Consider the following 27,448-nt stretch of genomic DNA (forward strand, 5'->3'; position numbering starts at 1 on the left):
CTTCCTGGGTTCTGTCCTTGCCCTCCAGCTTCCAAACAGGGAAGAGCAGGTGACTGCTGAGGTGAGGATGGTGGCTCTGGGCTAGGTGGCCCTGGGGAAGGTGGGGGATCCCCAGTGCCTGGAGGCAGCCCCTTCTGAGGATGGTCACACGCCTTGTGCAGTGTCTCGGCCACTCCCCAGGGCTGAAGGGGAAGGAACCTGGCTGGGAGCTTAGTTCATGCCTGGGTTTTCCCTCCATGTCCAGGAGAAGCAGCGAAGATGTCCAACGAGCCGCCCCCTCCTTATCCTGGGGGCCCCACAGCCCCACTTCTGGAGGAGAAAAGTGGAGCCCCGCCCACCCCAGGTAGGAGGTCACTGCTCCTGAGGCTCCCTGTTGCAGTCCCCTGCCCCCATGGCATGGTTGGGACTCTTAAGTGGTGATGCCCACTCCAGGGTCACCCCTGGGCCCCATCTGTGTCCCAAAACAGTGGCCTCTGGTCCAGCTCATTGTGCAGAGACTCCAGCTGAGTCTCCTCTTTCTGCCTCTGTCCAGGCCGTTCCTCCCCAGCCGTGATGCAGCCCCCTCCAGGCATGCCGCTGCCCCCTGCGGACATTGGGCCCCCACCCTATGAGCCGCCGGGTCACCCAATGCCCCAGCCTGGCTTTATCCCCCCACACATGAGTGCAGATGGCGCCTACATGCCTCCGGGTGAGTGGGGAAGGGATCTGAGGGGAGCATGGTCTGCTCCTGGCTGCTGTCTGGCCTGCGCTGGCTGTCCTCAGTACAGGTGGGCATCTGTTGTAGGGCAGGGACTCCAACACACCCAACCAGCCCTGGCCTGGAGCTCAGGCTGTGTGTGGACAGGGACTGTGGACGTGGGAAGGTGGGACTGCTCTCACTCAGGCTGCTTGGGCAGGGCTGGTCCTTGGCACAACAGGACCTGACATGGGTGGGGAGGGGCACCCTGTGTGCAGGAGAGGGGTGGGTGACTCGCATAGCTTTCCCTCCCTTGGTCATGGGCTTGAGGCTGAGTGCCCTGTCCTTGCATGCCGGAGACAGGAGCAGAGGACCGGGTCATGTGCCTGGCTCTCTGCCACAGCTGTCATGGTCCCCAAGGGGTGGGGACCAGGAAGGGCTGGGAGAATGTGGCCCCACTTGACTTAGGGCCCCAGCTGTAAGGCCTCCCACTGGCCTGTTAGGAGGGTGGTAGGAAGTCTGAGGCCTAGCCTTGCACCCTGGGCGCTGTGGACCCTGGGGCTTTGTGCCGATCTCTTTGTCTGGGGCAGGTGGCAGGCCAGTGACCTCTCGCCTCCATCTTCTGTACCATTCCAGGTTTCTACCCTCCTCCAGGCCCCCACGCACCCATGGGCTACTACCCCCCAGGGCCCTACACACCAGGGCCCTACCCTGGCCCTGGGGGCCACACAGCCACAGTCCTGGTCCCTTCAGGAGCTGCCACCACGGTGACAGTGCTGCAAGGAGAGATCTTTGAGGGAGCGCCTGTGCAGACGGTGTGTCCCCACTGCCAACAGGCCATCACCACCAAGATCTCCTACGAGATTGGCTTGATGAATTTCGTGCTGGGTTTCTTCTGTTGCTTCATGGGGTAGGTGGTGTGGGCACTGGTAGGGTGGGGGCTGCACCAGGATCAACTGGCTGCCTCTGCCTCCTCCGCAGCAGGCCTCAGCCTGTTCTTCCCTGTCTCTGATTCAGATGTGATCTGGGCTGCTGCCTGATCCCCTGCCTCATCAATGACTTCAAGGATGTGACGCACACATGCCCCAGCTGCAAAGCCTACATCTACACGTACAAGCGCCTGTGCTAACGGAGCTGGGACTCGGGACTCCCCCGCCTGTCAGTCTGGCCCCCTGTGCTTTGCTCCCTGCGCTCAGTGGTCACTTTCCCGCTCCCACTTGGGGATGGGAGCTGTGCCACCATCCCCTGGAAGTCCTGTCCTCTTCACCCTGCCCTACCCTGAACAGCTGACTCTTCTGGCAAAAATTCTGTTGGGATTTAAGGCCAGGGGTCAGTGGGTGGCAGGGGGCTGGCACTGAACTTGTGTGTTGTTGGTCTGCTTGGTGTGTGCGATCAGGAAGATAAGCTGGGAGGGGTCTCCTGCTGGGGTCCTGATTCCTCTGTTTCCAAACAAGGTACAGGTTCAGTCCAGACTCTTTCCCCTAGGACCAAAAGCAGCCAGAGCAGTAGCCAGTTAGTTCCCTAGGCCTGTAGCGACAGTCGTTTCTGACCTGCTGGGCCGAGAATGGGTAAGTTGTCTGGAGTCAGGTGGACCCAAGTAGGACAGGGTCACAAAGCCTGGGTTTGTTTCTGGGTACTTTGCGTCTCTGGGATGCTAGAGGTGGGGCATGGTGGCTGGAACTAAAACTGCCAACTCTGGCCCTCAGAACTCTCAGGTATAGAAACCCAGGATGTCTAATACCCTGTCCCAGTGCCCGAGAGCTGTGGTGTCAGGTAGAGAGGACACTGTACCTGGGTGAGTGATCAGACCCTGGTAGCTAAGAAGGAACTTCCCCCTTTGGGTCAGTGTGCAGACCCCCTTTCTGGCCATGCCTCTGTGAACCCTGTATTGCTGGGGCCCGAAGGAGCCCCTGAGCCTAGCCCCTTCCCGTCTGCCCCGTGTCCTCATTGCGTGTGGATGTGACTTTTGCTTGGTGGCTGGTGTGTCCCAACTGGGGCAAGAGATGGCAGAGGATCCCCCTTGTGGGTGTGCTTGGATATGCAGAGCCCTCTCCATGAGTTTTCTTCCCTGTAAGTGCCGGGCCCCTTGCCCCAGCTGACAGGCTGTTGCTGTACCTGCTCCTGCAGGCACACTGGGCTGGGGATGAGGAAGGAGCAGCCACAAGTGGTAGAACTGCCTTGATGGACACCAGCCTTGCCCTGTCTTTATTTCCTGAATGGTTTGTGAACCTGCTCACCTGGACCGCTGTATCCTGCCACTGTCCTTCCTGGTCTCGCACTGCCACTGCATGGCCTCCTGTCACTGTGAATCGTGGCCCAGTCTCAGTTTGTAGTTTCTCATTAAATTGGCCCTTTCACTTCCCCACCCTGGGCCTCTGCTCTCTTGCCTGGCTTCCTTCTTTTTTGAGGGAAAGAGGGTGGGGCTGCAGGCAGTCTACTGGCAGGGCAGGAGGCTGAGTCCTCAGAGTCTCACATCCTCAGTGCTGATGCCATGCCAACTGCCTGGGACAACACCAACATGTAAGGACCTAATTAAACCAAACCAGAGTCCGGTGTAGACCAGCCCTGGGAATTCCAGCTGTGACTGGGCCAGGGCACACGTTGGTCTCGGCAGTGGCTGTAAGGTCACCTTCCTTCCTCTGATGCTGGTTTCAACCATCTACATACCACAGCATCCACGCATGGGATCTGCAAGCTGGAGCCCTCCTACCCGCAGGCTTGAGCACAGCATCATCCAGCTCTGGGGAGGTGCACCCTTAAGCAAGACAGACTCGGCTGAGGCTGATAGGCTGAAGACTAACAGAGTGCAGTCTGCACACACAGGTTCTGGGCCAGCTTTGGCCCTGGCTATCTCTGCACTAACTCATCTGAATTATGAAGGTGGCAGGCTTGGTCAGTAGTTTTAAAGAGTTTCCCTACCTTTTAACCCTTTTTGAAATAAAACTTTTACAGATAGTAGATTCCTATTAATAAAACTATTTAAGTTCATGTTTCTATTTTAGACAATGACTTGTTTAAATACAAATATATGCTTTTTAAAAACCCATATATATATATATAAATTTTTTAAAAAACCTTTTAAGTAGGAAACCTCTAAGGTATTTCTAAGCTAAAAAATAACAGTGCTGGATACACTTTAAAGATATTTGCAAGATGGTTAGAGTGACTTTGCTTTGGAGACTAGGGGTGCTGGAGAGTAGACCAAGGGCAGGAGGTGGCTGCTGGGGGCCATGATGGACGATGTCCACTCTCCACGCAGACATAACATGCCCTTACTTCTGAGGGACTCTCTCTCTCCTGTGAGGAGGTGGCTTGACCCATCTGGTGCCAGGAGGCAGGGAAGGAGGCAGCTTGCAAAGCCCACTTTATTGAGTGCTGGAGCATTTACATAGGGCGGAGGAGGAGACAAGCTGGGGCCAAGCAGACCTCACCCAAGGGGTTAGAGGGATTCTGGGTGACAGGGATAAGCTCCCAAGGCCTCTGAGGCTTCCACCCACACCCACCCTCACCCCCAGGGTCCAAGAGAGGCCCAGAAGTAGTACAGCAGCATCCAGCAAGGCCCCCTCCCACAGCCTGGGCCTGCAGGCCACTCACCTCCAGCAGGGGAGATAGATAGCCACCCATGTACTACAAAAACAGGAACTACTGGAAGCAGCCTAGGGCCCAGAGGTGTGGGAGCCTGGACTAGAGCTGGGTCGGGGGCCAGGCCTGCTGCACTGTGCTGACTGCTCCCAGGGTGACACCCTGTGCCCAGTGCAGAATCTGGCCCATGGAGAGGATGCTGTCAGGCAGAGGGTCTAGCATCTGGCTTTTATTGGTTGCCTTTCTTAAACCCAGCATTTTTTAAAAAGTCACCTGAGGTGGTAGTTTAGTCAGGGCTGGAGAAAGGGGTAGGCCAGTGGTCAGTCGGGAGGAGGGTACCGGCATGGCATGATGGGTCCTTCACATGTAGTACCAGGCCAAGAGTCCAGCAGCTAGGGCCATGCCAGCGGCCAGGATGAACTGGAGGCTGGGCTTCCTCAGCACAGCCATGGCTGTTCGGAAGGGACAGCTGCTGCCCTCCAGGGCACCTGTGTGGCAGCACCAATAGGAGACATGGCGTCAGTGGAGTTTGCTGCTACACTTGCCCCAGGAGGGGAGCTCAAGACACACAGACCTACCTTTGTCTTGCTCACCAGCGTAGAAAGGGCATTTACGCATGTCTCCTTTCCCATCGTGTACAGGGAACCCATCCTCCAAGGTCTCTCTGGCCAGCGTGGAGCCGGCCTGGTCCAGTTCATTGAATATCTGCAGGAGCAGAGGATCGACTGAGCCATCTTTGGGCTGCCCACACTTTTTTTTTTTTTTTTAATGCTTTTAAGATGAGGTGTCTGTTGCCCAGGCTGGAGTGCAGTGTTGTGAACATGGCTAACTCACTGCAGCCTCAAACTCCTAGGCTTAAGTGGTCCTCCCACCTTAGCCTCCTATATGTGTGTACCACCATACCTGGCTAATTTTTAAATTTTGCGGGGAGATGGTGTCTCACCTTGGTTGCCCAGGCTGCTCTTCAACTCCTGGGGTCAAGTAATCCCCCTGCCTCAGCCTCCCAAAGTGCTGGGATTACAGGCATGGGCCACTGCGCCTGGCCACACTCTCCTTTTCGAGGACGCCCTCTGGATAGAGTGAGCTGGAGCATGTGAGCTTGCTCAGGTGTGCCAACTACACAGCAAGCAGCCCTGGTGGGCAGCAGCTGCACTGCCTGATTCTCCTCCCTCCCTAGCATGTGCTCTGGGGAGGTGTGAATGTTGGTACCCCAAGAAGGCTGCCAACTGCTGGGTCTCCCCTGGGAACTGACCAGAGAGGCACCCCATGCCTGGCCGCCTCTGAGGTGGCTCTAGCCACTGAAACTACCACAGCACAGACAGGAGGGCATGAGTACACCACCATTTCTAGCTGTGGGTTATTTTTTTTTATCAAGAAGCAATAGAAAACCTGGAATATGGGAGAATGAGGCTGTGGCAGGGCTGACCCATCCTGAGTGGCCCTGGGAGGCCTCACGGGAAGCTGACAGGATCTGGGGACAGAGTAAGCCTCCTCAGGTTCAGCCTCATCTACAGGCTACTTGTAAACAGAGCGTGCTTACTCTCCTTCGTGGCACTGGATGTCTATTAACTTAAAAAGCAGGGCTTTTCAAAGCAAAACTTAACTAAAAAGAAAATTATCCATTCTTCAAGACCAGCATCCTGTAGGGAGGAAGGAAGCCAGCTCCATTCTCCCAGACCCCTCCATGTGCTGGAGGACTCACCCTTCCCAAAACACTACCCACTGGCATCTATCACACCAGGCCTCCATGCTGGGAAACACTTACTGGGCCCACAAGCTCTGGTGGCCACCTTCCTCTCAGCACCCTGCAGCTCATCTGTCCTAATGCCATGTGTGCCCTCCTAGGCCACTCTGGATCTGCTACCACTGTCAAAGTTTCCCTCTTCAGCCCTGGCAGCTGGCAGCTCCCAATAGTACCTGCATGTTATACTCAAAAGCCTTGTTGGCCTCCTCCACGATCCTCTCTTTGGTCTTCATGTTCAGGTCCAGGGCGTTCATCCTGGCCCGGTAGAGCTGCTTGAACTGCTGGGCATTGTCCACATTCTCAAACAGGTAGAACTGGGTCCCTTCCCCTGTGCTGGGGAGTTTCAGTGCTCGCTGGGCCACCTTCTTCAGCACCTGGCCCCCCGAGAGGTCCCCCATGTAGCGGGTGTACGCATGGGCCACCAGTAGCTCCGGCTCATTCTGCCCTATGTAGTGGATCCGCTCCACGTACTTTTTGGCAGCCTTGGGGCACTGCACCTGCTCCTCCCAGTTTTCACCAAAGAAATATTCCATGTCCTTGGTCAATGCCTCCTTCCGGTGCAGCTCCATGGGGAAGTACAAGGGAGCAAAGGCTGGATGGTCCTTGTTGCGCTCCATTTCCTCCTCGAGGGCTGAGTATGTAAAGTAAAGTGCCGTGGTGGCTAGCTGTGGAGGTGACAGGAGGAGGCCAGCCATGCCTGAGCACACCACATCCGAGCAGCTGGATGCAGAGGCTCAAATGACAACCCCCAACCCTGAAGACCCAATCCTATGGCCCATTTTTATGTAGTAAATTATTTAACACGCAAGGAATCTTGTGTTTCTTAAAGGAATGGCATGGCATGGTGAAGTCTTTGGAACACGCATACTTTTGCTTCCTTCACACCACTATGTTATTCTATCTAAGCCATGAGAACCTCTTTTTTTTTTTGCAGGGGACAGAGTCTCGCTCTGTCAACCAGGCTGGAGTACAGTGGGGTGATTTCGGCTCACTGCAACCTCCACCTCCCAGGTTCAAGTGATTCTCCCACCTCAGCCTCCCAAGTAGCTGGAAGTACAGGTGTGTGTCACTACACCTGGCTAATTTTTGTATTCTTAGTAGAGACAGGGTTTTACCATGTTGGCCAGGCTGGTCTCAAACTCCTGGCCTCAAGTGATCCACCTGCCTCAGCCTCCCAAAGTGCTGGGATTACAGACATGAGCCACCGTACCCAGCCGAGAGCCAGAGCTTAATGTCAAGAAGGAATGGAGTGTGGAGAAAAGCCCAGCTTTTCCCTCAGAATGGCTCCAGGGGCACCTTTCTCATGGGACTAAGGCCTCTACCCCAACCCCATATGACAGTCTGGAACCCAACGTGGGGTACAAACCTTAAACAGCTCCTTCTTAATGTTGCCTTTCAAGAAGTCCTTGACAAACTGGGTGTTTTCTGCCCGGTCGTGTGCTTCCTTGGTCCCTTCCTTCAGGAGCTCCGAGAGGTCAGCCATTCTGTGGAGAGATGGGAGGTCAATTAGCCCTTCCCAGCTTCCCAGAAAGGACCATAGGAAGAAGACTGAGTCCAGACCCCAAGGTGACCACCTGTTGTACTGGAGGCCGGGGCTTCTCAGACACTTCACTCCAACACGAAAAGCAGGAATTTGTTGGGGAACACAGGGCAAGCAGACATGACAGTCTGCTCCAAGGACTCAGGACACAAGGGATGACTGTGGCCTGCTCCTTGAGAGTAGTACCCACGTCCATGTGTCTGTGTTGGGAACCACTCAAATGAGCAATGCTTTGCTTCTGTGGCCACCTAGTGGCCGAAGAGACACACATCTGTACTCCCATCAGTATTTGCTGGCTTCTAGGAAAAGCCTGCCTTGGAACATGTCTCCTGGAATCCACACACCTCAGTAAGGCTGTGACCATGGGTCTCCTCGGATGGCCCCACTGCCTTCCTTCCACCTTGGACCCACAGCCTCTTCAGGACTATATATGACTAGGACCAAGCATGGAAGGATGAAGAGACAACTGAGAGGCTGGGGCAGGGACCTTGGGTTTGTGCTGCTTAACAAAATTACATAGTGTAAAGGTGTGTGGATGGATGGACAAGGTAGAAAACATATGATACTAAAGATGGTTGTACGTGGGCAGGGGCTTACATGTGTCCACACAATCCATCTATAAGAGTGAGAGAAGGCCGGGCGCGGTGGCTCAAGCCTGTAATCCCAGCACTTTGGGAGGCCGAGATGGGCGGATCACGAGGTCAGGAGATCGAGACCATCCTGGCTAACACGGTGAAACCCCGTCTCTACTAAGAAATACAAAAAATAGCCGGGCGAGGTGGCGGGCGCCTGTAGTCCCAGCTACTCGGGAGGCTGAGGCCGGAGAATGGCGTGAACCCGGGAGGCGGAGCTTGCAGTGAGCTGAGATCCGGCCACTGCACTCCAGCCTGGGCTACAGAGCAAGACTCCGTCTTAAAAAAAAAAAAAAAAAAAAAAAGAGTGAGAGAAATTTGGCCTTATCATGGTCTGGCCTCTGCTGGCTTTTTTAGGAGATTAGCTCGTTATCATCCATGTTCTGAGAATCGATTTATTATTAGCAATTATTTCAAGGGATAAAAAAACAAACTTGGCCAATGACTAGGCTATAAAGAGAGGCTAATGATGCAGAACAGGGCCTGGAAGCTCAGGTTTAGCATGAGCTGTCCCTATACAGAGTAAGGAAAGCCTGCCCTGCAGTCAGAGTTACTCAATTTTATGGGGTAAAGACTGAACAGAGCCAGCTTTGCTTCCATTTACCGTTTCGCAGCCTAGATGAGGAAACATGCAAGTTTTTAAGAAGAAAAAAGGATGACTACCATCAAATCCTATCAGCACTCCCAGGAGCACCTGCTCTGCCTCCTGGGATGAGACAACAGACCAGTGGGGAGAACTCTAAGCAGCCGAAGCTGTATGCGGTCCCTGCAGGGCCAAGCAGGCACCCAGGGGTCCAGAGCTCATGGCCCATGGCCACTCCCCAGTGCTGTCAGCAGACGAAACTGCGTGTGCTGAGCAGGACAGGTGCTGGGCCCACCTGACTCAGTGCAGCCAGCCCCCATCACTCACCTCATTTGGTTCTCCTTTTCTAAGGCCCCAGAGTTCTTTTTCTCTGATTCGTCTACCCCCTCTGAGGTTTCCACTTCCGCTGACATTGCTGCTGGGTGTGGTTCTTGCTGATCTCACTCTGGTCCTGCAGAGACACAAGGAGCTGGTGATGTGGCACCCACGGCAGTCACTTCCCCAAATACCTGCCGGTTCTGCTTTCCTCAGAGCCAATGTAACCAAGGTGACACCCACACACCCCAGGATTGTTTTCTTTAAAATAAAGCTCTGCCATTACTGGGACCATAGTGGAATATGGAAAAAATCTGAATATGAACAATGTATTAGGTAATAGCATGGTATTGACATTAAGCTTGCTGGTTTTAAAAAATAATTATACTGCGATTATGTAAGAGAATGTCTTTGTTCCTAAGAAATACATACTGGGGTATTCAGAAGTAAAGGCACACTGCCTACAACTCTCTGTCAGATGGTTCAGAAGACAGAGTGTGTGCATGTGCATATGCTGTAGGGTGGGAACACTGGCAAGTCAGAAAAGAAAACAAGGCAAAATCCTAGCAGTGAATCTGGGGAAAAGGTTCTTTGAGAGTTCTTTGTACTATTCTTACCATTTTTCTGTATGCTTAAAACTGTATCAAGACAGGGTGCAGTGGCTCATGCCTGTAATCCCAGCACTTTGGGAGGCCGGGGCAGACTGGAGTTCGAGACCAGCCTGGTCAACATGGTGAAACCCCGTCTCTACTAAAAATACAAAAAATAGCTGGGCATGGTGGTGCGCACTTGTAATCCCAGCTACTCGGGAGGCTGAGGCAGGAGAATCTCTTGAGCCCAGGAGGCAGAGGTTGCAGTGAGCTGAGATCGCGCCATTGCACTCCAGCCTCAGCAACAAGAGCAAAACTCTGTCTCCAAAAAAAAAGTATCAAAATTTAAAAGTTAGGCTGGACGCAGTGACTCATGCCTGTAAACCCAGCACTTTGGGAGGCCGAGGCAGGTGTATCACCTGAGACTGGAAGTTCAAGACCAGACTGACAAACATGGAGAAACCCCGTCTGTACTAAAAATACAAAATTAGCCAGATGTGGTGGCGCATGCACCTGTAATCCCAGCTACTCGGGAGGCTGAGGCAGGAGAATCACTTGAACCTGGGAGGCAGAGGTTGCAGTGAGCCAAGATTGCGCCACTGCACACTCCAGCCTGGGCAATAAGAGTGAAACCTTGTCTCAAAAAAAAAATAAAATAAAATAAAATAAAAAAATTAAAAGTTACCGAAAACAAAGAAAACCTCAAAAACCTTAGGGAAATAAAAAGCTTGGCAAGCAACGCACAGTTTCACCCCTCTGCAAGTGTGCTGACGCCAGTTCATCCTACCTGTGAGAGGCTGGGTGCCTTGTGCAGAGGGCAGCCCACAGGAGTTACCAAAAAAGCAGACTGTCCGTAGCCTACTCAGGACTTTGCTAGGCTGAAGGAAATATTAAGTTGGCCAATCAATTCCCACTGCCTGCTGCAAAGGCTGAGCCTTCGTCAGCCAGGGAAATGCAGTCCCATAACAAGGCAAGCTCATGCTCCATCCCTGGGGGCTTCTGCTCAGGCAATGTAAGGCGCAGCCCATTTGGGAAACCTTCTACATGAATAGCAGCACAGTAGCACCAACAACTAATAAAATAACTCACAAAGACAGAACTAGGGCCAAATCAGGCCAAACTGGGCCAAGGAAAAATAACTTATCTACTGAGCATTTTCTGTGTGCTCTACCCAGAAACAGGTGTCAAGAAGAACAAAGAAGTGTAAGAAATGGTCCTTAAAAGGCTCAAGGCACATATCCTTCCTGAGTTTCCTCTAGACAGCTAGTTATATTTTTGTTATCTTTTAGGATATTATAATACATGGTTTGCTCACTGAGGCCTTTTTGAACCGTCTCTTTCACCTTTACATTTAGCATCTATATTGGGATTATTTTAGGAAGTCAAGTGATAACTCATATAGCACAATGCCTACCATGTGGTAAGCACTCAATGAATGTTACATCATGATCATACTTTATTTTGACTGAGGTTTAGTGATGTCTGAGAACACTCAGAAAATAAACATCGGGATGTACAGAAAAATAGAACCTTCTCTTGACTCCAAATCAGAGACGCTCTACTCTGCTTTAACGCTGATGCACAACACAGTCTAGAAGAATGTGAAAGCAGGCGGGTATCACATGGAGGGAACAGTATGCAGAGGGCTTCCCGGGGCAGGACCCTCAACACAGACAGGATTTGGGGCAGGAGTTGGGGAGGGCCTCTAGATCAAAGGAATATTACGAACAAAGCCAGAAATGGGTGGTTCACAGAGATAGCATAAAGCTGCCCAGCTGTGTGTCCGCTTATCAAGGGGCCGGAACAGGCACTGTGAGCTGTAGAATAAGCCTCACATGGGCCTTCAGGCCTTGATTTATATATATATATATGTGTGTGTGTATATATATATGTGTGTGTGTATATATATATATATATATTTTTTTTTTGTAAAAGAACATCTTTGCTGGCTGGGCGCGGTGGCTCACGCCTGTAATCCCAACACTTTGGGAAGCTGAGGTGGGCAGATCACGAGGTCAGGAGTTCGAGACCAGCCACTGGCCAACACAGTAAAACCCTGTCTCTACTAAAAACACAAAAATTAGCCAGGCATGGTGGCACACACCTGTAATCCCAGCTACTCAGGAGGCTGAGGCAAGAGAATCGCTTGAACCTGGGAGGCAGAGGTTGCAGTGAGCAAGATCGAGCCGTTGCACTCCAGCCTGGGAAAAAGAGCAAGAGTCCATCTTAAAAAAAAATTTAAAAGGCCAGGTGTGGTGGCTCACACCTGTAATCCCCGCACTTTGGGAGGCCGAGGCGGGCAGATTACCTGAGGTCAGGAGTTCGAGACCAGCCTGACCAACAAGGTGAAACCCCGTCTCTACTAAAAATACAAAAATCAGCCAGGCATGGTGGCACACGCCTGTAATCCCAGCTACTTGGGAGGCTGACGTAGGAGCATTTCTTGAGCCTGGGAGACAGAGGTTGCAGTGAGTCAAGATCATGCCGCCTGCACTCCAGCCTGGCCGACAGAGTGAGACTCTGTCTCGATAATAAATAAATAAAATAAAATATTTAAAATAATAATAAATAAATAAGAACAGCTTTGCTGTACACCCTTGAGGACCCTGAGAGCCAAAATTTCTCTCTGGCTGCTCAGTTCTCAGGCAGCAGAGAAAAAGGTGCTGGGATGAAAACACTGAGCTATCTAGAGGAGGGAGGGGTGTAGTAAAGGGTCCTGGAGCCTCTAGATGGGTGATGGAAGCAAACGACCAGGCTTAGGGCACACCCCAGGAACCCCAGGACCACAGTCCCCATGCTCCTTACAGGCAAAATGAGGCAAAGACAAGTGCAATCCATGGCCCAGGTTACCAACTGCAGTGACTGGAGTACGCTTCTTGCCATTTGCACCGAATTATCATGCTGCACAACAGTGACAGGGAAGGTGATTAAATCTCATTAACTATGTTTTACTCAGTAATAACTGCATGCCATGGGAGAGTATAGTCTTGCTTAATTAAACAACAAGTCCTTTTGCTTCTCTTAAAAATACAAAAAGGCGCCAGGGGCAGTGGTTCACACCTGTAATCCCAGCACTTAGGGAGACCGAGGTGGGCAGATCACCTGAGGTCAGCAATTCGAGACCAGCCTGGCCAACATGGTGAAAGCCCATCTCTACTAAAAATACAAAAATAAGCCAGGCATGGTGGCAGGCACCTGTAATCCCAGCTACTCAGGAGGCTAAGGCAGGAAAATCCCTTGAACCCGGGAGGCGGAGATTGCAGTGAGCCAAGATCATGTCACTGCTGCACTCCAGCCTAGGAAACAGAGCAAGACTGTCAAAAAAAAAAAAAAAAAAAAAAGCTGCTTCCTTTGGTACCCACTTGGGCATTTTCTCAGCAGCACTTTACTTGTGTTAGCTCCTCTTCAGCCTCACTCCTGTCAGCTCCCGGTTCTGACCTCCCAGCCCATGGGAAGCCAAACTCTGGACTACAGCTGTCTTTTCCATTGCTATAGCTCCAGGGTCTGGAAAATACTAGATTCTCAATAAATACTTGTTGAGTAAAAACATCCAACTGAAAAAAAAAAAAAAAAACCAGGGTTGAGGGGAGAGGAAGGAAGGAGAACATCTCGTGCATGATGCCAATAATATGCAATTTTTTAAAAACAAGAAAAAGTAATCTGCTGTCCACGACTTCAAATTTTCTTTTTTTTTTTTTTTTGAGAGGGAGTCTCGCGCCGTCGCCCAGCTGGAGTGCAGTGGCCGGATCTCAGCTCACTGCAAGCTCCGCCTCCCGGGTTTACGCCATTCTCCTGCCTCAGCCTCCTGAGTAGCTGGGACTACAGGCGCCCGCCACCTCGCCCGGCTATTTTTTTGTATTTTTTAGTAGAGACGGGGTTTCACTGTGTTAGCCAGGATGGTCTCGATCTCCTGACCTCGTGATCCGCCCGTCTTGGCCTCCCAAAGTGCTGGGATTACAGGCTTGAGCCACCGCACCCGGCCGACTTCAAATTTTCTAAACTCAAAACAAGTTCTACTGATTTTACTTGGAAGGAAAGCTAACAGGAAGAATACTGAGTCCTCAAGGCGGGCTGAAAGTACCAACTACCATCTGTACAGACCTGGGGGCTGGGGCAGAGGAGGCTCCTCCGAAGGCTCGGTTAGCACATTCAACCCACAGACTGGGGCCAGGGGAGGCGACCTTGTGGCCTAGCCACTGTCCAAGGGAGTGGCCACACAGTGTGGCATTCAGAGGCCACCTTGCAACAGCAGAAACGTAATATTTTTTCACTTTCTGAAAAGCTACATGTCCAGACTTAGTCTGGTTGGTTTCTATACTTGAATGCTCTTTTCTTTGCATGAACCATTGGAATCTCTAGAAAATTGGGGGCCAAATCATAAACGTAGAACCTTTTTAGACTTCAATCTCTAATATCCACAAGAAGCTACATGTTCCCCACCCCCGCCCCCACCAAAAAAAAAAGAAGAAAAAAAGATCCTAAAATATTCCACTCTGGGAAATACACTTCAAGAAATAGTGATAGTAATCGTAATCTGTATCAAAATAATACACAGCCATACTATGATGTTAGGAAAAAAACAACACACAGCCTAAGAACAAAGGGCATGACTGCTCAAACAACAGTAAACAATGGAATCCTGGCACAGCCGGGACAAGTTGATAAGCTGTGTTCATGCATGGAAAAGCCTACAGAAACTTTTTTTTTTTTTAAAAAAGGACCCCAAACACTGACTACAACTGTGTGCAAAAGTATACAAGCATACTGATAATGACAAGCGGGAAATTTGGAGAGCTATAAATACTTGTTTTTTTGTTGGACTTTTTAGCCAACTGCCTGCTTCTTTTATACGGAGTGACTCAATTCTCTTGGAAAGAAAAAGGGAAGAGGGAGGGGAAGGCAAGGAAGGGAAAAAAGAAACCAAGAGACAGGAATTGGACCAAGCAAACCAGCTAAGATCCCGCACTGCGTTAACTAACTAGTCAATGGAAGCTCCTGGGTCCTCTTTTCTATTACAAATGCTAGAAAGGCCAGTCTGCCCTCTCTCTTTCCCATTTCCAAAAAGCTGTGACCCTCTGTTTATTAAATCTACCTCCACTACTCCATAATTCCAGTACTCCTAGCTGTTCACCTGATCAGCTGCTGATTCTCATTCCAACACCTGAGCTAACAGAAGCAGTAACAAAGTTCGTATCACAGTTACTTCCAGCAAAAGAGGTTCCTTTAGACCAGCTCAGCAGATCCCGAATGCTGTCCCAAAGCTTTTGCTCCTGCTAGATTGCTGGCACCAGGCACTACTGGGACTTCTGAGACAACAGACAAAGATGTCAAATCCTCCTCCATGGAGACTAAGTCCAACAAATTTCACGTCAGGTAACTCACTGCACTGCTGCCAGGTGGGAATATAATCTAAGAACTATATTATAATTCATTTCCTATATTGTGATACAGAAAGGAACAATAAAGACTTCTTTGCCCTGGAGAAACCTGAACTGAAGGAAGAGAGCAGGTTGCTCAGCTCAGCCAGCACCGAGGGTAAGGAACAGCAGACTGACTCACTCCTTGGAATGAGAACAATTCTGCAGGCTTCTGACTCAATGAAACAGTGACACTCGACGGTGACCAGCTACTGCACTGCATGAGATGCCCACAGCATGAACTCGGGTTGTTATCCCACATGCACGGGGAAGCTAAGTGGCTGCTCAGAGACTTCTGCACTGGGACTCCACCAATGCTCCCTCCCTGCTGAACGCCTTGCAGTTGGGCATCAGGATTCTTACCATCACCCTAGATGGGGGTCCCCTGCCTGCTTCCTAGAAGGCTGTTTGCAGCTCAGAGCTCACTCCTATATAAAATTGCCACCATATTAATATGAGGTGATTACTCTTCAGCTTCCACAACTGACTATCATCCTGTCTTCCCAGTAAAACCAAAAGCTTCCTACAAGAGAGATCTAGATTCCCTCAGATTCAGATCAGCGTCCAATATGACTTACAGGCCAGCACCCTGGGGAGCATCCAACCTGAGTTACAGCTGTTGCAAATACACAGATGGAGTCCTACTGAGAAAGCCAGTTAAACAGAGGATATGTGTGCCTGTGCCTGTGTGTGTAACAAGAAAATAACAGTTAAATTCTAAAATACCAAGTAATACAAATTTTTAATTGGGTCCCATGTCTCTAAATTAGCTGTATGAAATTTGTTTTGACTTCTCTTCAGATCTGACTTGACTCTTCTAAGTTTTTAACTGACAATTATATTTATGGGGTACAGTGTGATGTTTGCACACATGTATACATTGGGGAATAATCAAATCAGGGTTATTAACATATCTATCAGCTCATATACTTATTTCTTTGTGGTGAGCACTTTTAAAACCCACTGTTTTAGCAATTTTGAAGTATACAATACTATTATAATATTAACCATATTAACTATAGTCACTATGCTGTAAGACAGATCATCAGACCTTATTTCTCCTAACTGAAATTTTGTACCCTTTAATCAACATCTCCCCTTTCCACACCCACCTTTCCTTTCCCCCAGCCAATGGTAACCAACATTTTACACTCTCCTTCTATAACTTGGACTTTTTTAGATTTCACATATAAGTGATACTATGCACCATTCGTCTTTCTTTGTTTGGCTTACTTCACTCAGCATAATGTCCTCTAGATGCATCCATGTAGTCACAAATGACAGAATTTCCTTATTGTTTATGGCTGAGTAGTATTCCATCGTGCGTAAATACCAGCTTTTAAAAATCCATTAATCCACTGTGTGCTGCGAAGACTAGGTGGGCTAACATGTATGAATGTTTGACAAAATGCAGCACCACCTCGAATATTGAGCTCTTACTGAGGAAGTCACTGGTGAGAATGAGCAATTGGATGATTGTTAAACACTGAGAAAGAACAAGAAATCTAGCAAATTCGGATAGTTCTGGGCAGGTCACACCTGAGGACTTCTAACTCAGACCTCATTCTCCAGCAGTGTCAGGAAACAGGAATATCTGCCCTTTCCAAGGTGTACCATGTGACCACTGCAGGCTAGAATACCCACATTGCAGATGCCACTGGAGATTGGCTGAGCCACATGTTTGGGGCAGCAGACAGAGCTCAATCAGTTCTAATCCAATAAGGCACTATATAACAGAGACTTCTCAACACCCTGAAGAAGCCACATCATCTAGAACTATAGCTTCTAAGTTTATAGAATAAATGGCCTGAGGTCTCCTCTGAACTCTGGTACTACCACTCCTCAGGAAATATTATACATAAGCCCTTTCATTTCAATCACTGGGGCAATTCAATCCCACAGTTCCTTGAATGGAAGAGTGACTATTAACCTCTTGATAAAAGAGCAAATCCAGGCTGACTGCAGTGGCTCACACCTATAATCCCGGCACTTTGGGAGGCCAAAGTGGGAGCATCACCTAAGCCTAGGAGTTTAAGACTAGCCTGGGCAACACAGCCAGACCTTGTCTCTACGAAAAATAAAATAATTAGCCAGGTGTGGTGACACACACCTGTAGTCCCAACCACTCGGGAAACTGGGGCCAGAGGATCTTTTAACCCCAGGAGTTCAAGGATGCAATGAGCTATGATCACACCATTGTACTCCAGCCTGGCAAGGGAGTGAGACTCAAAAAAAAAAAAAAAAGAGCAAGTTAAGACTGAATCCAGCTGAGCACAGTGGCTCACGTCTGTAATCCCAGCACTCTGGGAGGTCAAATGGGTAGATCACCTGAGGTCAGGCATTCAAGACCAGCCTGGCCAACATGGCGAAACCCTATCTGTACTAAAAATATAAAAAATTAGCCAGGTGTGGTGGTGCGTGATTGTAATCCCAGCTACTCGGGAGGCTGAGTCACGAGACTTGCTTGAACCCAGGAGGTGGAGGATGCAGTGAGCCGCTAGTGCTACTGCACTCCAGCCTGGGCGACAGAGCAAGACTGTGTCTCAAAAAAAAAAAAAAAAAAAAAAAAAAAAAAGGGTTGGGCGCGACTGCTCACACCTGTAATCCCAGCACTTTGGGAGGCCGAGGCAGGTGGATCACGAGGTCAAGAGATTGAGACTATCCTGGTTAACACAGTGAAACCCCGTCTCCACTAAAAATACAAAAAAATTAGTTGGGTGTGGTGGCAGGTGCCTGTAGTCCCAGCTACTCAGGAGGCTGAGGCAGGAGAATGGCGTGAACCCGGGAGGTGAAGCTTGGCAGTGAGCCGAGACCATGCCACTGCCCTCCAGTCTGGGCTACAAAGCGAGACTCTGTCTCAAAAAACAAACAAACAAAAAAAAGACAATGAATCCTGGAAAAGTGGGGACTCGGGACACAAAGCACTTGAGTCAGATTTACTAAATAAGCATTTGCATGTCTGGGCAAAAAGGAAGGCAAACTAATTTAAAGGCATTAGCCTCTTAAGTAACCTCAAAAACTGACAAGAGACTGGTTGTGGTAGCTCAAGCCTATAATCTCTGTACTTTGGAACGCTGAGGTAGAAGGATCGCTTGTGGCCAGGAGTTCAACACCATCCTGGGCAACAAAGTGAGAGCCCCTCCATCTCAAAAAATATATTGAATTAAAAAAAAAAAACTGATAGTAGTTCAAGAAGTCCAAGACTTTTCTTGCAGGCTTTTTTACTGGAGAAGAGAAGTGTGCTCATCTCTAGCCATGTGCAAATACAACTGAGCAAGCAGTGAAGGCAGACACGAAGGACGGAACCTGAAACACTGAAATGAGTTCAAAGAAGGGGCCTGGAATTGACTATTGCTGGGACAACGATGAGTCCTGATAGAGTCTTCCTACTATAACTGAAATAAGCACAAGACTCGCCCCTGTTCCCTGACTGCCACCTCACTTTATATGAGGAGAATGTGTCCCAGGGCTGAGAAGCTGAGGATTCTTTAGTTTCATAGGCAGCACCGGGGCGGGGGGAGGTGGTAAAGCCCTGAGTGAATTCTAAAATGGTTCTGGTGGGATTTTTACAGGGACAGAGCCTAGGCTTCAGGCATCCCACAGGGCTGGCTTTAACTGATGAAATATCAAGCAAATATTATTCCAACACTGAACAACCTTGAAAGCAGGTGTCCTGTGGATAAGTGGAGTCAGTCATGTTTCCTTTCACACAGGCACAAAAATTGTCACCTGTAAGCTTCAGCTTCTGTCATAAACAGGAACTGTGAATAGTATTTGGGGGTAGAGGGAAAAAAAGTAGGTGATTAAGGTGCATATGCAGAACTGTCATTTTGGGAAACCTGAGAGTGCCATCAGCTCCCAGATGCTTTCCTCTCCACAAGCAGCCTGAAGCCTTAGAAGCCATTCCTGGAGGCTGGTTCTGGTAGCTCACACCTATAATCTCTGCACTTTGGGAGGCCGAGGCTGAAGGATCACTTGAGTCCAGGAGTTTGAGACCAGCCTAGGAAACATAGTGAGCCCCCCTCTCTACAAAAAAATAAAAATAAAATAATTTTTTTTTTTTTTTTTGAGACGGAGTCTCGCTCTGTTGCCCAGGCTGGAGTGCAGTGGCCGGATCTCAGCTCACTGCAAGCTCCGCCTCCCGGGTTCACGCCATTCTCCTGCCTCAGCCTCCCGAGTAGCTGGGACTACAGACGCCCGCCACCTCGCCCGGCTAGTTTTTTTTTTTGTATTTTTTAGTGGAGACGGGGTTTCACCACGTTAGCCCATGTTGGGATGGTCTCGATCTCCTGACCTCGTGATCCGCCCGTCTCGGCCTCCCAAAGTGCTGGGATTACAGGCTTGAGCCACCGCGCCCGGCCAATTTTTTTTTTTTTTTAAAGAAGCCATTCCTGCCTTGGTAGACGGCCCTCAAGTTCACCCAAGACAGCACTAGACTGTAAGTCTGACAGACCTGGGTATACCAGGCTAAGTCACTTTCAAGCAGTGTCTCATTGGCTCTGAAGAAACTAAGATCAAGAGAATTAACATGGGCAAGGTCACTCAGAGAGCTAGTGATCAAGTTGAGACTAAACTTGAGTCGTTCTGAATGCAAGGTAACTCCTCCTGTGTCCCTAGTTAATCCTCATTGGTTCCTACATATGAGATTAGTATAGTGTCACCACAGACTGCTAGTAACATGGAAACTGAAGTTATGGGCTAGAGGCACTCGTACCACACTGCATTTATGCATGCAGTAGACAGGTTAAACTACAGCCTATAATTTGTTGTTTTAGTATGAAAAGTGAGCAAGAGGCCGGGCATGGTGACTCACACCTATAATCCCAGCTCTTTGGGAGGCCGAAGTGGGCAGATCACTTGAGGTCAGGAGTTCTAGAGCAGCCTGGCCAACATGGTGAAACCCCATCTCTACTAAAAATACAATTATTAGCCAGGTGTGGTGGCGCACGCCTGTAATACCAGCTACACAGGAGGCTGAGGCAGGAGAATCGCTTGAACCCAGGAGGTGGAGGCTACAATGAGCTGAGATCGATCCACTGCACTCCAGCCTGGTCAACAGAGCGAGACTCTGTCTATAAAAAAAAAAAAAAGGAAAGAAAAGTGAGCAAGATTCTATTATTTCTGAGAAATAAGTGCTCGGGCCCAGCTGAAGATTCAGAAGTTGATGCTGCTTGTCCCCAAAACACTCACCTTGGCTAACTCAGATTACACAACAACCTGAGAAGATTGTTCCCTGGTGAGATCTATTTTTGATGACTAACAGGGCAGGCCAAGGCTGGTTCCAGCAGGGGAGGATGGCATACCCCAATATTCAGTGCCTGAAGAGAGGCAATCAGACCTGCTAGACCTTAGTGGACAATGAAGCCAAGGGCTCCAGAGCATCCCTATACCAAAGGGAGGTCACAATAGGGTCTGCACATCTCTATAGCATCCATTGCTATAGTAACTACAGAGAAATAGACTAAACCGTGTCAAGCATGTATTGAGTGTTTAAAATCTAAGCAGTCCTATATTTCTGCCTACTGAAATATATTAAATATATTGTGCCTCAGAAATGGTAGTGCAATAGATAGAAAGTATGTTAACATAAACTTCCTATAAAATTAGCAACTCTATAGGACAAGCCTTTGGTCAATCGAACAAGGCAGCTCCAGTTTCTCACTCTGGGCCTGCAAGGTATCTTTACACGTTTCCACAGGCCTGTAGAGTAAGGTATTATTCCTAGACTTCTTCACAATGACTGCCCAGATTCTGGTGGGGGCTGAAGTTGGGGCAAGGAAACAAGCCCAGGCCAAAAACCAGTAATGCCACATATGGTTGGCTCATCCTACACAGACTGTGCCTATGGTAGGACGGAACTAGCAGCAGCAGCTATTGGACTTCCTCAAAGAAGGATGGTCGGCTTTCCCAGCACTACCAGCGGGCCCTGCCTACACCCTAAGAGTGGTAAGCGAAGTGGAATCTGCTTCCTTCTTACCTTCTGACTCCCTGTCTTAATGCACAAGGCACCAAGAGTTCCTAAAAAAGGAGGTCCTCAACTGTTTTCCTCCCTTAGTATATAGGGCCTGATTTGCACATAAATGACAATGTCCCACAGGAGTAGTCGGGCAGAGTGTCCAGAAAATATATTGCAGATGATGTGAAATTACTAGCAATTAGCTGTAAATGCAGCTCTCTCTTCTACTCTAAACAACTTCTCAGAAAGGGAGCCAACTTACAGGGATAATCTTTAACCCAATCAAACCCAGACTGGTCTTGAACTCCTAGCCTCAACAGTCCTCCCATTTTGGCCTCCCAAAGTGCTGCGATTACAGTGATTACAGGTATGAGCCACCATGCCCGACCAAACTTTTTTTTTTAAGAGACTCACTTTTTCACGCAGGCTGGAGTACAGTGGTGTGATCATAGCTCACTGCAGCCTGGATTTCCCAGGCTCAAGTGATCCTCCTGCTTCAGACCCTGAAGTAGCTGGGACTACAGGCACAAGCCACCACACCTGGCTAATTTTTGTATTTTTAGTAGAGATGGGGTTTCACCATGTTGTCCGGGCTGGTCTCAAACTCCTGGACTCAAGCGATCTGGCTGCCTCAGCCTCCCAAAGTGCTGGGATTACAAAGTGCTGGGGTGCGTGAGCCACTGCACCCCACCCAAACTTATTTTTTTAAAGGCAAAGCATTCATAAACTTCATTGTTAATAACAAATTATTTGGAACACATCTCATAACCACACTTAAAGAGTAGAAAATCTAAGTGACACAGTGATTATTTAGCAAAATGTACACTAGTTTTCTAGGAAAGCTTTCTAGACACTCCACACTCCAGCTCTTCAAAGACACCTTTCAGGATTGAAGGGAAGAGAAAACAGATCAGCATGCATTACTCCGCCCAGTCAATATGTTAAATTTCCACAGTCATGTTTCCTTTTTTTTTTTTTTTTTTGAGATGGAGTCTCGTGCTGTGGCCCAGGCTGCAGCGCAGTGGTGCTCTGCAAGCTCCGCCTCCCGGGTTCATGCCATTCTCCTGCCTCAGCCTCCCGAGTAGCTGGGACTACAGGTGTCCGCCACCACACCCCGTTAATTTTTTGTATTTTTAGTAGAGACGGGGTTTCACCATGTTAGCCAGGATGGTCTCGATCTCCTGGCCTCGTGATCTACCCGCCTCGGTCTCCCAAAGTGCTGGGATTACAGGTGTTAGCCACCAAGCCAGCCCCACAGCCATGTTTTCTACTTTCCTCACTAGTATGAAATTCCCTGGACACGGCCTCCCATCACAACTGTTACTTGGCTATAACTTGCTATCTGTATAAATGGCATATGTGACTATTAATTTAGATAAAGATTTAAATATTTGTATTTCTGTATATATTCTATGATAAGAAGACCGAATCCCCCCATCTGAATGAAAGTTTCTAGAAACTGGGTTCAAAAGCGTAACAGCAGGCATATGCACAGAAGTCCTTTCTGCACAGCACAATACTAATGTGTTCAAAAGACACACAAGGAGCTGGGGCAGTGGACTGGATTTTACAATGATCTCTAGAGACTGAACCGTAGTAGGCACCCAACAAATGTTAATTAAGATGAGCCTAGCCATGAGAGAATCTACTGGATGCACAGAGGCCAAGAGGCAGCACATGGATGTGGTTAAGGCACAGGCTCTAGAAAGGTACAACCAAGAGCAAACTCTGGTTCTGCCCATCCCAGTTGGGTAGACTTGGGCCAGCTACTTAATTTCTTGGAGTTTCTTTCTTCATCTGTAAAGGACAGTGATAACAATTCCACAAGGTAGGTATGAGAATTAAATGAGATAAATGAGTTATAAAACTGTGACATTATATGGTGCTGATTAATAAACTAAAGAAAACATCCCTTGCAATTTAAAATTAATGGCTGAGCCCAGTGGCTCATGTCTGTAATCCCAGCACTTTGAGAGGCCAAGGCAAGAGGATGGCTTGGGCCTAGGAGTTTGAGACTGGCCTGGGCAACACAGGGAGACCCCATCTCTAAAAAAAAAAAAAAAAAAAAAAAAAATTTTAATTAGCTGGTAGGCTGACGGGGGTGGAGGGGAGTGGCATGCAGTTGTGGTACCATCTACTTAGGAGGCTCAGGTGGGAAGATCACTTGAGCCCAGGAGGTAGAGGTGGCAATGAGCTATGACGGAACCACTGAATTCCGGCTTCCAGCCTGGGCCACAGAGCAAGACTCTATCTCAAAAAAAAAAAAAAAAAAAAAAAAAAGGAAAAAGAAGAGAAAAGAAAAAAGAAATGTAAAATTAACAAATGTCCCCTAATATTTCCTTTTTCTCCCCACTCCTGGGTTCAAAAAAAATTTTTTTTTTTTTAAATTATACTTTAAGTTCTAGGGTACATGTGCACAACATACAGGTTTGTTACATATGTATACATGTGCCATGTTGGTGTGCTGCACCCATTAACTCGTCATTTACATTAGGTATATCTCCTAACGCTATCCCTCCCCACTCCCTCCGGGTTCAAGCAATTCTTGTGCCTCAGCCTCCTGAGTAGCTAGGACTACAGGCCAACACACCCAACTAATTTTTGTATTTTTAGTAGAGTCAAGGTATTGCCATGTTGCCCAGGCTGGTCTCAAACTGCTGACCTCAAGTGATCTGCCCGCCTTGGCCTCCCAAAGTGTTGGGATTACAAGGTGAGCCGCCGCACCCAGTCTTTTTTTTTTTTGAGACGGAGAGACAAGTCTTGCTCTGCCACCAGGCTGGAGTGAAGTGGCACAATCTTGGCTCACTGCAATCTCTGCCTCCTGGGTTCAAGCAATTTTCCTGCCTCAGCCTCCCGAGTAGTAGGGATTACAGGCACATGCCACCACACCCAGCTAATTTTTTATATTTTTGGTAAAGACGGGGTTTCAGCATGTTGGCCAGGATGGTCTCAATCTCTTGACCTCGTGATCCGCCTGCATCAGCCTCCCAAAGTGCTGGGATTATAGGCGTGAGCCACCGCACCCAGCCTGTATCTAGTGCTATTAGAATGAAAATGGAGATTCTTCATGATGAACCTCAACTCAAAGTCTGTGACCCTCAGTGTAAGCCATTTATTTATTTATTTATTTGTTTTTAGAGACAGGATTTTGCTCTGTCTGGAGTGTCCCATCTACTTAGGAGACTGTAGTGGTGCAGTATTAGCTCACTGCAGACTCTACTGCCTGGGCTCAGGCGATCCTCCCAATTCATCCTTCTAAGTAGCTAGGACTACATGTGCGCACCACTATGCTAATTTTAAAAAGTATTTTGTAGAGATAGGGTCTCAATATATTGCCCAGGCTGGTCTCGAACTCCTGGCCTCAAGGAATCCTCTCACCCTCCCTGTGTTGGGATTACAGTTGTGAGGTACTGCATCTGGCCCCTAGTATAGATCTGATGCTGCCTATAGGGCTTTTCATGGACACAGCGATATTTCCATTTCTTGTTTGAAAGTATATGGGGGTTAGGCACAATGGCTCACACTTGTAATCTCAGTACTTTGGGAGGCCAAGGCAAGTGGATCACAAGGTCAGGAGTTCAAGACCAGCCTGGCCAATATGGTGAAACCCTATGTCTACTAAAAATACAAAAATTAGATGGATGTGGTGGTGTGTGCCTGTAGTCCTAGTTACTCAGAACCGGGGAGGCAGAGGCTGCAGTGAGCCGAGATCACGCCACTGCACTGCAGCCTGAGCAACAGAGTGAGATTCTATCTCAAAAAAAATAAAAAATAAAAAGAAGGAAAGAAAGAAAAGAAAGAAAAATCTTGGAATTTCAAGCAAAATATATATATGTACTTTTTGAGATAGAGTCTCACTTTGTCACCTAGGCTGGAGTGCAGTGTCAGTCTCGGCCCACTGCAGCCTTGACCTCCTGAGCTCAAGTGATCCTCCCACCTCAGTCCCCCAAGTACCTGGGACTACAGGCATGCAACACCATGCCCAGGTAATTTTTCGGTATTTTTTGTAGAGATGGTGTTTTACCATGTTGCCCAGGTGAGTCTTGAACTCCTGAACTCAACCGATCCAATCGCCTTGGCCTCCCAAAGTGCTAGGATTACAGGAGTGGGCCACAGTGCCCGGCCTAGCAAAATAAATTCTGCAAAAGACCTAAGGGAAGATATCATATTGTTTCAGTTTAACTCCTTTGAGGAGATCCTGAACAAGACTTAGGTGAAGGGTCCCCTCCAGTAACCGAGAATCAGGGATGGAAGACAGGACACACTTTTGTTTCTTTAGAGTGACTTATAAAAAGTAAAGGTTTAATTAGGTAACTGAAAATTTACTTTGTCCTGTGACAAATCTGATTTGCATTTTCATCTCATGACAACCAATCTCCAATCCAGCGTTTCTCCACTGGGGGCCAACTTGTCCCCCAAGGAACATGTTTGGAGATGTGGCAATGTTTACAGACATGTTTAGTTGTCACAACTGAAAGATGGGAATGTGCTATTGACAATAGTGGGTAGAGGTCAGGGACACTGCTCAATGTCCTATAATGCACAGAAAGCACACACATGCTTGCATGTGCGCACACACGCACATACCCCACCACCACAAATGATCCAGCCCAAATTGTCAACAGCACTAACGTTGAGAAACCCTGCTGGACCACAAAAGCAGTGTGCATTCAAAAGAGGACATGAGTCTAATACCCCTCTCATCCTTTCATCAATTTACAGAGACGAGATTGTTAGTCACCTTTATCAAATATCTCTTACATAGATTTCTGAGGTAACTGAATTTCCACCAAAAAAACAGAAGAGGCTATTAGAGGCAGCTTGGCACTGCCCACAAATGACAATGAAAAGGGTTACAGTACCTTCCTGGGAATAGACCTTATTTGTATGTATTTGGATCTCTGCAAGTTAAACATTTAAAATGAACTCAGTAACAAAGCCAGGCAGACTGAAGTCCCTGACAGAAATGTGTTTATTGACTTCTTTGTGGGATGGAACAGAAAACTGGGAGAAATTTCATTATTGTTTATCAGTCTGGTATCTGACTGCTAAGAAAGCTAAGAATCAGGAGAACTAACTTCTACTACCAGGTCTGCAACTAGCTAGCTGTAGGACTTCCTTGGAGCTCCAATGAGTCATTTCTCAGTGAACTGCAGGGAGGATGGCTTTGAACAGGAGGCAAAGCAGGAAAGGCTGTGGGCCTCCTATACCCTGCTTCAGTCAGAACAGCTCCCCTATTCCTTGCTATTATTTCCTCCAAGAAAAAGGTTGTGCTGCTTCTAAAAATAAGATCCAAAAAACAACATTAAGTGATAATATTGTAGGCCTGATATTACATTCAGAGCTACCTAAGTAAGCCTTTTATGATCCATCCTAGCACTTGTATCTTGTTATGGTATGTATCTGTTTATATGTTTGTTTTCCAGATTACAGTTCATTTATCTTGGCCTCCTATTACCCAACTACACACCAATCAGGGTTTGTTGACTGAATGAATCATTTCCAGAATACAAGGTATTCTCAAAATTGAGGCATTCTCAAAGTGCTGATGACAGAGGGCAATTAAAGGTGAATCTCAGGTATAAGAATAACGGGCCGGGCGTGGTGGCTCACGCCTATAATCCCAGCACTTTGGAAGGCTGAGGTGGGTGGATCATGAGGTCAGGAGATCGAGACCATCCTGGCTAACACGGTGAGACCCATCTCTACTAAAAATACAAAAAATTAGCCAGGCGTAGTGGCGGGCACCTGTAATCCCAGCTACTTAGGAGGCTGAGGCAGGACAATGGCGTGAACCCGGGAGACGGAGCCTACAGTGAGCAGAGATTGCACCACTGCACTCCAGCCTGGGTGACAGTGTGAGACTCTGTCTCAAAAAAAAAAGAATAATGGGGCAGGTGTGGTAGCTCACACCTATAATCCCAACACTTTGGGAGGCTGAGACAGGAGGATCACTGAGGCCAGGAGTTCGAGACCAGCCTGGGCAACATATACAGATCCCTGTTGCTACCTCCCCCCAGAAATTATAAAACTAGCTGGATGAGGCTGGACGCAGTGGCTCACACCTGTAATCCCAGCACTTTGGGAGGCCAAGGCAAGTGAATAGCTTGAGTACAGGAGTTCCAGACTAGCCTGGGCAACATGGCAAAACCCCATCTCTACAAAAAATACAAAACTTAGCTGAGCATGGTGGCACACGCCTGTAGTCCCAGCTATCTGGGAGCCTGAGGTAGGAGGATCACTTGACCCTGGGGTTGGAGCCTGCAGTGAGCCAAGATCGTGCCACTGCACTCCAGACTATGTGACAGAGTAGGGCTCTGTTTCAAAAAATTTTTAAAAAGTAAAATAAAATTAGCTGGATATGGTGGTGAGTGCTTGTGGTCCCAGCTACTCGTGAGGCTGAGGTGGATCAC

The 27,448-nt window shown here is 48.5% G+C and overlaps 2 protein-coding genes across 9 annotated transcripts in view; one reads left to right on the forward strand and one right to left on the reverse strand.

Annotated features, from left to right (window-relative positions):
* Positions 1–3,664, forward strand: part of CDIP1 (cell death inducing p53 target 1) — a 30,741-nt gene extending 27,077 nt beyond the window's left edge. For 2 of the 4 annotated variants that reach the window (XM_025369836.1, XM_025369837.1), the window contains exons 3-6: positions 245–343; positions 533–688; positions 1,313–1,586; positions 1,694–3,664. In XM_025369836.1, the coding sequence (XP_025225621.1) occupies positions 259–343; positions 533–688; positions 1,313–1,586; positions 1,694–1,805 (627 nt within the window). In that variant the 5' untranslated portion in view covers positions 245–258 and the 3' untranslated portion in view covers positions 1,806–3,664. The remainder of the gene's footprint in view (positions 1–244; positions 344–532; positions 689–1,312; positions 1,587–1,693) is intronic. The other 2 variants (XM_025369838.1, XM_025369839.1) reach the window with 2 other exon arrangements.
* Positions 3,665–4,024: 360 nt separating this feature from the next.
* The window catches only part of HMOX2 (heme oxygenase 2), a 44,027-nt gene continuing 20,603 nt past the window's right edge, over positions 4,025–27,448 (reverse strand). For 2 of the 5 annotated variants that reach the window (XM_025369832.1, XM_025369835.1), the window contains exons 2-6: positions 9,085–9,208; positions 7,369–7,486; positions 6,176–6,667; positions 4,837–4,963; positions 4,025–4,746 (exon numbers count right to left, since the gene is read on the reverse strand). In XM_025369832.1, coding sequence (XP_025225617.1) covers positions 4,619–4,746; positions 4,837–4,963; positions 6,176–6,667; positions 7,369–7,486; positions 9,085–9,170 — 951 coding nt within the window. In that variant the 5' untranslated portion in view covers positions 9,171–9,208 and the 3' untranslated portion in view covers positions 4,025–4,618. Of the gene's footprint in view, positions 4,747–4,836; positions 4,964–6,175; positions 6,668–7,368; positions 7,487–9,084; positions 9,209–10,175; positions 10,276–12,063; positions 12,183–20,029; positions 20,152–20,269; positions 20,479–27,448 lie in introns of those variants that run through there. The other 3 variants (XM_025369833.1, XM_025369830.1, XM_025369834.1) reach the window with 3 other exon arrangements.

Source organism: Theropithecus gelada, chromosome 20, assembly GCF_003255815.1.
Source record: "Theropithecus gelada isolate Dixy chromosome 20, Tgel_1.0, whole genome shotgun sequence".
NCBI lineage: Eukaryota > Metazoa > Chordata > Mammalia > Primates > Cercopithecidae > Theropithecus > Theropithecus gelada.